The sequence below is a fragment of the Zootoca vivipara genome, chromosome 2, assembly GCF_965207765.1.
Source record: "Zootoca vivipara chromosome 2, rZooViv2.hap1.1, whole genome shotgun sequence".
NCBI classification, from domain to species: Eukaryota; Metazoa; Chordata; class Lepidosauria; order Squamata; family Lacertidae; genus Zootoca; species Zootoca vivipara.
In genome coordinates this window covers 109,719,723-109,729,781 of record NC_142584.1, presented here as the reverse complement: position 1 = coordinate 109,729,781, position 10,059 = coordinate 109,719,723, and the positions used below count along the sequence as shown (strand labels likewise).

General features: G+C 46.5%; 1 protein-coding gene across 1 annotated transcript; it reads right to left on the bottom strand.

Annotated features, from left to right (window-relative positions):
- Window positions 1-800: 800 nt before the first annotated feature.
- LOC118081051 (TNF receptor-associated factor 2-like) lies at window positions 801-9,857 on the bottom strand. The gene is made up of 5 exons (XM_035107175.3): window positions 9,406-9,857; window positions 6,684-6,738; window positions 4,142-4,240; window positions 2,471-2,587; window positions 801-2,330 (listed from the first exon to the last, which is right to left on the bottom strand). Exons 1-5 carry the CDS (start codon window positions 9,552-9,554, stop codon window positions 1,656-1,658), a joined length of 1,095 nt encoding a protein of 364 aa, XP_034963066.3. The 5' UTR covers window positions 9,555-9,857; the 3' UTR covers window positions 801-1,655.
- Between the last annotated feature and the right edge of the window lie 202 nt (window positions 9,858-10,059).

Sequence of the window (10,059 nt, the reverse complement as noted above, 5' to 3'; positions counted from 1 at the left end):
GGATCCCCAACACCACCAACATTGCATATGTCTGGCCTTGGATACAAGCAGTGGCCTCTAGGGGCCTCTTCGGTCCAGGACATTGTGGAGTTGCCATAGTTGCAGGTGGAAGATTAATGGGTTTCAGAGAGCATTGCTGTCTCCTCAGCGTTTGCCTCACTGCCCTGCTATGGAGAGAGAGGTGTATCTGGTATCTTCATTATTCAATACAGCTTTGGGCAAATGCTGAGGTAAAGGTAAAGGAACCCCTGACCGTTAGGCCCAGTCACGGACGACTCTGGGGTTACGGTGCTCATCTCGCTTTATTGGCCGAGGGAGCCGGAATACAGCTTCCGGGTCATGTGGTCAGCATGACTAAGCCCCTTCTGGTGAAACCAGAGCAGCGCACAGAAACACCGTTTACCTTCCCGTCAGAGTGGTACCTATTTATCTACTTGCAGTTTGATGTGCTTTCGAACTGCTAGGTTGGCAGGAGCAGGGACCAAGCAACAGGAGCTCACCCCATTGTGGGGATTCGAACTGCCGACCTGATCGGCAAGCCCTAGGCTCCGTGGTTTATACCACAGCGCCACGTGCGTCCCTAAATGCTGAGTACGTACCTCTTGACACTTGAGATATATACTTTCAGGACCCACCTAATTTCTGGGTTTGTAAGTTGTTTTAAAACTGTTTTTAATGTTGTTGTGTCCCACCCTGTGACCGTAAGTGAAGGTTGGGAAAATTATTATTATTTACTCTTATTACTTCACTAGGCATATTTTCCCCCACCCGCTCAGCAAACCAGCACAAGCAGCCATCCATTGAATAAATAATGTTTTAATATTTCAATTTCCATAATAAATACCAACATTCTCATCAATAAATAAGGAAGCGAGGTAGAAAAAAACTGTCATGTTCGAGGATACAATCCTTAATTATTATTGCAAATCCCCCTTGTCTTTAAAAAGTGCAGTAGAACTGATTAACAATAAATACAAATATATAATATTTCAAAACATCACTTTCAACTGTAACCTGCTGAGCTGCAGCAGGAAAACACAAACACACATGGCAAACTCCACAGCAGTAACAAATTCTAAATTTGCAGCTCCCCAATCACTCAAAAACTACAGATGCAATGAGGCATCGGAAGAAAACCTTCAGGCATTCTGCGTCTTTTCCAGTGAATTGCATTTTTAAAAGATCCGAAGCAGCCAGGTATGAAAACTCCAATTCTGCAACTTGAATAAATTACGCAATCGATGGTATCCAGTGGCCAGCGTTCGTGTTACAGTATATCACGCTCAAGACCTCTGAAAGGCCGATCCAGACACTCCACCATTTTCCATACATTTATCAGCAACTCTTCAGAAGTAGGGTGGGGGGGAATCACAAAGACTAAAAAGTTCCACCTGAGTTTGGGTGAGGGATGGATATTGCACGATCCACAGCACTATTATGTGAAGATTTAGGTTTCCTAGAGAGGTAGTTCACTGCCCATTTCAGAATGGGAATTGTAGCGGACACAATTGGTGGTGTAGAGAAAGGGGTAGGGATTTGATGACAACAGGTGAAGAGCTTCAAAAACAGTTAAAAGGCGTTTAGGGAAAAATCACAAAAGTGTGACTGAGGGAACAGAGAATAACCCTGTTCTGTTGCCCCCGTGTCTCCCGTCCTCAGATTTCCATCCCTGCATTATCCACCACTACTTTGAGGTAGAGCGTGTCGTCTTTGAGGTAATCAGGAATCTCAAGATGGCTGACAAAGAGGGGACTCCCGCTGGCCACGTTGAGCCTCTGCCGCGGCTGGTGGAAGGAGACGCTGTGGGGATCCGGGAGGAAGGTATCCATCACGGGAGACTTCCTCCGTGTGGGGTCCAAGAGAGAGAAGGTGACCTTCTGCCGGAAAGGCCAGGGCAGGACGTCGTCATAGGGCCCCTTGGCCAAGGCGACGAAAAGTGAGACGTGGCCCCCCTGGCCAATGCCATCTCCGTCAGGGTAGAGCCGGACGCAGAGATGGTACCCGAACGGATGAGTGGCAAAGGCCGGGGAGTAAACGGAACGCTTCTTCCCAGCTTTGGCATCCTTCTGGAGTTTGGAGAAGTTCTCCACCTTCCACACCAAGGTGCCGTCGGTGGTGGCCAGCTCCGGCGACGCTGGTTCTCCAGACGTTTTCGGCATGGCGCACACTTCCTGAGAGGCCCTCAAGAGCTTCTCGTAGTGGGAGCAGCAGCGCTGGAGGGACTTCACCGCAGCCGTCTGGCTGTTCAGCTGTCGGCGCAGAGACACCACCGTCAGCTCCAACGCCTCCACCCGCATCTGGACAGCTTCCACGTTCATGGAAGGGCCACCCTAGGGAGCGAGAGAGGAAAGAGTTTAGAGACAGGGGTTCCCACCAGGGCGTATTGCTCCATTTCTGGGCGCAGGCTCATAACGGGCCCTGAGCTTGGTTTATATACCCTCGCAATGCAGGTTCTCTTGACGTGACTTACCATGACTGTGCTATTGACACTCCAGCAGGGTTCTCTCTCCTCAATGTTTTGGTCTCCAAGGGCCAAGGGAGCCTTCTTTGGAGTTCCGGGCTGGGCCACAGGGGGGCAAGCGTGCTCCTAAAGCAAAAGACAGGGCCAGAAAAATGAGCAAAGGTTGTTTGCTGCAGACTACAGCATCCTAGATTACCTCATGTCCTGAAGCCTTCAAAGGGCATATCTATATTCTACAAAACATACTGGCTTTGTATCACTTTCTGCTGTTGGGAACAGCATTTTGATGAGGGTGGTAAGATATGCCTTTTAGGAATTCCTAACTCTGCTTCCCTTGCCCCCATCGTCCAGCCCGGACACTGAGGTCCAGCTCTGAGGGCCCTCTGGCGGTTCCCTCACTGCGAGAAGTGAGATTACAGTACAGGGAACAAGGCAGAGGGCCTTCTTGATAGTGGCACCCGCCCTGTGGAACGCCCTCCCACCAGATGTCAAGGAAATAAACAACTATCTGACTTTTAGAAGACACCTGGAGGCAGGCCTGTTTAGGGAAGATTTTGATATTTCATGTTTTATTGTGCTTTTAATTCTGTTGGGAGCCACCCAGAGCGGCTAGGGAAACCCACTCAGATGGGCAGGGTATAAACAATAAATTATTATTATTATATTATTGTTATTATTGTTATCCAACAGTTCCAAGGGAAGCAGCAATAAACCTGTTTAAATCTAGTGCACATACCCAAGTTGCTTTCCTAAATTTTGATATTTTGAAAGAGGAAGTCTGTAGCCATTTTACTTACAGAGATAAAATATATATTGATAAAATATACACTGGGTTGTAACAAAAAAATAATTGAGAATAAAACGGGTGGGGGGAGAGAACTCCCTACTATATTATTATCATTGTCTTACTAACACAATTTTTTGTTTTGTTTTTTGTTTATTCTGTTTGCAGCCTATTGTTTGACAGGAGTGCCCAGTGAACTGATCACAATTATTATTATTTTAATTCTTTTTTTAATTTTTATTAATTTTCAATTACAAAAACTGATCATAATTATTCTGGTCACCTCCCTCTAAAAGCAAACTTAGGTGGCGAGTGCTGCCGACAGAAATGGAGCATAGCTGTCAAGTTTTCCCTTTTCTCGTGAGGAAGCCTATTCAGCATAAGGGAATTCCCCTTTTAAAAAGGGAAAACTGGACAGCTATGAAATGGAGTCAAAATGGCCCCACTGTGGGAGAGGGCCTGAGGTTTTACGAAATAAATAAATATGGAAGTACTGAAAATGCTCGGCTGCCACATCATTATTTGTTTGCTTGGTTTTATTAAATTTGTATACTGCCCTTCATCTGCAGGTCTCAGGGCTGTTTGCAACATAATAGAACAGCAAGTTGCAAAAGAAAAGAAATGGATCACTGGAGCGATTGGCTGGCTAGAACCCTGAACAGGATCGCAGAAGGAAGAGTCAGATCAATAATATCAGAGCAGCTCAACTATGGACTTCTTTCTCTTGTAACCCCAGTCGCAATTTCTTCCAACTGTTATACATGTGTTGCGTCAAATGCCTGCAATTGCCGCAAGAGGGCACCCTAAGAGCTTTCTGCTCCCGTTTCATCCCTGGTCTTGTGCACTGCGTATTGGCAGGGAGAGGGAATTGATTCTCTTCATTAAAACCACTGTACCTGATACGATTTCAGGGTCCCCGTCCAAGCGCAGTCAAAGTTCGGGCAGGCGACTTGTGTGGCTAGAGCGTCGTTCTCTGCTGCTTTGTCAGTGTGGAACTGGAGAGAGAGAGAGAGAGAAAGGAGGGTGTCAATATGTTGGCTGCCGATTCTGACCCGTCACGGTTTCCCCTACCAATACACGACACATTACCTCTAACCATCCTTTGCTGACCGGGTGCCTGACTGACGTTTTGAACTACAACTCTCATCAGCCCCTGCAGACCAGGTGGGCACCAGGTTGGCGAAGTCTGCCTTAAACACATCACCCTCAATTTTTTTTTTTTTTTAAACATAATTTTTATTGATTTTACAAATTACAAAAGATGGTACATACATATACACCTTTTCCACCTTCTTCCCACCCCCCTCCATGGGTCCTCCCCTGCCACAGAAGTATCCCACGCAGGTGAACAGTCAGAAGTGGTCCATTTTATGATTGGATTTCTGTCCTCCTCCCCCTCCCCTGCCCCCGAAGCCCCCCCCTGCCACCAGGGAGCTCCAGTGAACCAGGGCAGTACGCAGGAGTTCATCCATCCAACCATCTATTGTCATACCAAAAAAAAAGAAAATACAAAAAGAGAAAAAGAGAAAAAAGAGAAGAAAAAAAAAAGACAAAAAGGAAAAAAGACAAAAAAAAAATTCATCATAATTGTTAAATTCATAATTGTTAAACCATATTTTGTGGGCTTCCCCACCCTCCCCCCTTCCCCGGTTTTCCTCCCTTATTTATCATCTTCAACAGTTTCATAATTCATATTTTATAACATACACCTTTATATCTTGTACCACTTTTAAACTAACTATTATCATTTTCGCCTATTGTCCAATCACTGAGAAATCAAACTCCCATTTTTTCTTCCCGTGCCACATCACCCTCAAATTATGGCAAAGTGCACGGTCCGTGCTGAAAATCGGGCAACGCAAACAGTGATTCCCAACTCCCTCTCTAGGGCGACAGTTGTGAACTCTTTTGAGCCCAGAATTCACCCTTAACTCCAGCTTACAACAAAGGGATGTCGGGTGGTTTTTTTCCCCTGTTTTTGTGTTTTTGTTTTGCTGCCTATGTCTCTCTTGCACCATGTTCCTAGTGGACAGGAGGGCGAGATTTCTGGCCTTCGTAGCCATACAGAAAAAAGAGCAAATACGGAAAGGAGTATAGGTTGCCAAGCAGCAGTGAAGGGAGTGCAACAGATTCTTTAAATACAGTGGTACCTCTGGTTAAGAACTTAATTCGTTCCAGTGGTCCGTTCTTAACCTGAAACCATTCTTAACCTGAGGTACCACTTTAGCTAATGGGGCCTCCCGCTGCCGCTGCGCTGCCGGAGCACAATTTCTGTTCTCATCCTGAAGTAAAGTTCTTAACCCGCCTGCCCCGCGGAGGACCTTAAGGTCCACAAACAATAATATTCTGGAGATCCCGAGTCATAAGATGGCTAGATTGGCCTCTACTAGAGCCAGGGCCTTTTCAGTACTGGCCCCAACCTGGTGGAACGCTCTTTCCCAGGAGACCAGGGCCCTGCGGGATTTGTCATCTTTCCGCAGGGCCTGCAAGACAGAGCTATTCCGCCTGGCCTTTGGGTTAGACTCAGCCTGACCCCTGTGTTTTTCTCCCTCATGGCTTGGATTTATGGCCTACTTGAAATGAGGCTGCATTTTAAATTTTAATACTGTATTTTAATCTGTATTTTAACTAATTGTTTTTATGTTTTATTGTGGTTCTGTTGGTGTCAGCCACTTATGGCCTACTTGAAATGAGGCTGCACTTTAAATTTTAATACTGTATTTTAATCTGTATTTTAATTAATTGTTTTTATGTTTTATTGTGGTTCTGTTGGTGTCAGCCGCCCTGAGCCCGGTTTTTGACTGGGGAGGGCGGGGTATAAATAAAAATTTATTATTATTATTATTATTATTATTATTATTATTATTACTTCCGGGTTAGCCGAGTCCGTAACCCAAAGCGTTTGTAACCCAAAGCGTTTGTACCACTGTAAACCCTAACAGCTCTTCTACTAAGGAGCTCTTCTGAATTTCATTACACGCCTCTCTCTCATTTCCCCCCTTTCTATAGCTTGTGTTTCTCTTTTTTTAAAAAAAAGTTCCTGTTTTTAAAAGAGGATGGCAACACAGGTGTGACCCATGCTACGGGATGAGGATAATCACAGGACAGTGCCGGATAACATCCACACCTGAACAAGTTGCCTTGGCTTCTTCCACAGAGAGGGAATTTAGTACATCGGCAGTGACCATGCATTTACGGGTTTCTTGCTATTTGGGGCTGAGATTGACTGGTCTTATTATTATCATTTTCTTCTTGTTAAATTTGTTTGCCGCTTTTCACAAAAGAGAGTCCGAAAGTGATTGACTGAGATTTGCCAAGAAGAAGAAGCAGCAGCAGCAACAGCAACAACAACAACAACAACATATCACTTTAAGAACCAAAAGCCCAGGAAAACCCAAATTGACTCTTGTTCCAGAACACCATGTTACTACAACTCACCTGTTTGGGGCTCAGTCCCTTCTTACAAGTCCGGCAGGCCACCCTGTCAGTGTCCCTGGGGGGAGAAAGAGGACAGGAAATTGAGCAGGATGAACCCTGAGAAACAGAAAAGGGCCGTAACCCATAAAAAGCTTGTGTTGTAATAAATTTTCTAGTCTTTAAAGGCACCACAAGCGTCTTTTCCTGCAAGGCACTACTAACATGGGCTTCCCCCTCTGAAAACTACATTTTGAATCTCTTTCTCTCTCTCTCTCTCTTTTATACACACGCACCCTCCAAATTTTATTCATTAAATATACATGCCACCCTTCCTGCCAGGGAATAGGGTATAGGGCGGTATATAAATTCAATAAATAATAATAATAAATAAAACACACCTGCATTTAAAAAAAACCAATTGAAAATAAAACAAACACATATTTGATACATTTGAAACATAACTACTTCCATCTTCTCTTCCTTGTGCCCTCTGCTAATTTATTCTTCCTCCCCACATAGGCGAAGCAGTCGTTCATCATCAAGATTAATGCTATCCATTGGTTAGCCATTAGTATTGTGGATACAGTGCATCAAACTCATTTGTCACATTTATATCCTGCATTTCTCCCAGAAGCTCAGGCCAGCGAGCGTGGTTCCCTATCTTGGCCCCTGTTTTATACCCACAACAATTATGTGAAATAGTTAAGGCTGAATTGAGTCGCTCAAAATCACCATGACTGAGTGGCATTTGAGCCATGGGTCTCCCAGGGTTCAATTTACTGGCCACCAGCCTGGGTTGCAATGCTGTTCTGGAGTGTCATCCACCTCTCTGCCTTTGGGGAACAGTTTTCCAGGAGATGAAGTGGGGTGCATAAGGACAGAGGACTCAGAAGCTCTCATGGATGCTGCAGAGTGGAATCAGCTCCCCAATACACCAGAGTGGTGCATGCTCTAGTTATCTCTCGCTTGAACTACTGCAAAGCGCTCTATGTGACCTTTGTGACCTTTGAAGGTGACCCAGAAACTACAACTAATCCAGAATGCGGCAGCTAGACTGGTGACTGGGAGCGGCCACTGAGACCACATAACACCGGTATTGAAAGATCTCCATTGGCTCCCAGTTCGTTTCCGAGCACAATTCAAAGTGTTGGTGCTGACCTTTAAAGCCCTAAACGGCCTCGGTCCAGTATACATGAAGGAGCGTCTCCACCTCCATCATTCTGCCCAGACAATGAGGTCCAGCACCGAGGGCCTTCTCGGTAGTGGCACCCGCCCTGTGGAATGCCCTCCCATCAGATGTCAAAGAGAAAAACAACTACAGTACCAGACTTTTAGAAGACATCTGAAGGCAGCCCTGTTTAGGGAGGCTTTTAATGTTTAATAGATTACTGTATTTTATTTTTCTGTTGGAAGCCACCCAGAGTGGCTGGGGAAACCCAGCCAGATGGACAGGGTATAAAAAATAAATTATTATTAATTAATTATTATTATTATTGTCATTATAGCGCAGCTCAGATTTACAAATTCTGCAATCACCTGCTGCATCGGGAAGTGCCACCAGCATAATTCAGAGCCACAGGCCCCCTAGACTACCAAGCGTCAACATTTTGCTTACGCACAAGCACAGCTGAATCAGAATATGACAACAACAACAAAACAACAACAACAACAACAACATGTGAGGTGCTCGAGGAATAAACATAGCTGTGCCAATATGGTTTGCTATCAATCTCGCCTCCCTGAGAAAACAGAAAAGCAAACTGAAATATTGCAAACTAGAGAGAATCCTGACTCTCACAAACTCTGATCCTATTAAAAGAAACAAAGTGAGTCTTCTTTTTTAATTACATTTCTAGAACGCATCACAAATCTGTTGTTGCCAATTGAAACTGGCCCCCAACCAATTAAGGGTTGCTGCCTAAAAAAACACTGTAATTCCAATAAAAGTGGATGCTTCGTTCCCAGGAAATACAAAACACAAGAAGAGCCAGGGTCAGGCCAAGGGTCCATCGCCTCCAACTTCCCAGAGTGGCCAATCAGATGCTTCAGAGACCCACACAAAAAGGGGCAAGAAGGCAGCAGCCCCCTCCCACTGGTGCTTCCCCCACAGCTGGTATTGGGGCAGTTTCTATATGCCCATCATAACCAGAAGGTAGGCAGGAAGATAGGAGATCGATTTATCCAGCTAACCCTATGAGATGAAGGAAGCTGATCTGGCTTCCCAATTAAATCCCAATGAATGTAGTTATAGCTCAGTCAGTAGAGCGTGAGACTCTTAATCTCAGGGTCATAGGTTTGAGCCCCACGTTGGGGAAAAGATTGCTATCGGATGGACTAGATCAGGCTTCCTCAACCTCGGCCCTCTAGATGTTTTTGGCCTACAACTCCCATGATCCCTAGCTAGCAGGACCAGTGGTCAGGGATGATGGGAGTTGTAGTCTCAAAAACATCTGGAGGGCCGAGGTTGAGGAAGCCTAGACTAGATGATGCCCCACAGGGTCCCTTCCAACCTACGATTCTGTTATTCTAAGCCCGGTGAATCCTGGAGAAGCTGACCCTAAAATCTGAGAAGCTGCGGTTAGGGGACTCCAACTCCCATGAGCCCTTGTCCAGCGGCATGACAAATGATCACGGATGATGAGACCTGTAGTCTAGCAGCAACATGGAGAGGGGGAATCGCGAATCCCCCGCCTTTGTCCTTAAACAGCCCGGGAGCACTTTTTCTTTCTTTTTTGCCACTGACCTGAACAGCCTCTTCACGCATCCCCTGCAGTAGCGGTGCCCACACTCGGCTTGCTGCGGGTTGCAGAGGAGGAAACCGCACGCCTGGCAGAGCAATCCGGCGTTGCCAAGCAGATCCACGGGCATCACGGAGCCCCGCAGCTTTCCCATCCTTGCCAAGTGGCTTCGCTCTACCTTCTGTCCCGGGAGAGAATAAGATCCACGCGAAAAGCGACCAGGGGAGGAAAGAAAAAACGAGTCTGCCAGGCAGCAGCCGGCGCGAGGCTTTTATGGGACGAGCCGGGCGTGAGTCAGCGAAGGGCGCGCGAGGGAATCCCGCCGCTGAGTCATCAGAGATTCTCCCCGAACGTGCCAGCTGCGGGTCAACGGGGTGACGCAGTTCTGTGCGCGCGCGCGCCGCCAGGAGAGCCGGGCCCCGGCGGGCTTGGCGCGGGAAATGCCTCTGAGGAAAGCGAGGCTGAGGAGAGGGAAAGAGCAGAAAGGGATTGCGAAAATGCAAGGGGGGAGAGGGAGGGGAAAGGCAAACTGGGCTCCTGTTATTATTACTGGAAGGGACAGCGCTTTGAAAAAGGAAAGGAAAACCGTGATGTGAGCAGCTGGTGCCTTTCCAGAAATGCAGGCGGGCGCCCCTCGCTTGCGCAACCAGCATCAGCAT

Coding starts and splice junctions, on each gene's coding strand:
- LOC118081051 (XM_035107175.3), bottom strand. CDS start 9,554: ATGGGAAAGCTGCGGGGCTCCGTGATGCCCGTGGATCTGCTTGGCAAC. Junction 4,241..6,683: donor AGGGACTGAGCCCCAAACAG/GTGAGTTGTAGT, acceptor CTCTCTCTCCAG/TTCCACACTGACAAAGCAGC. Junction 2,588..4,141: donor GGACCCTGAAATCGTATCAG/GTACAGTGGTTT, acceptor CTTTTGCTTTAG/GAGCACGCTTGCCCCCCTGT.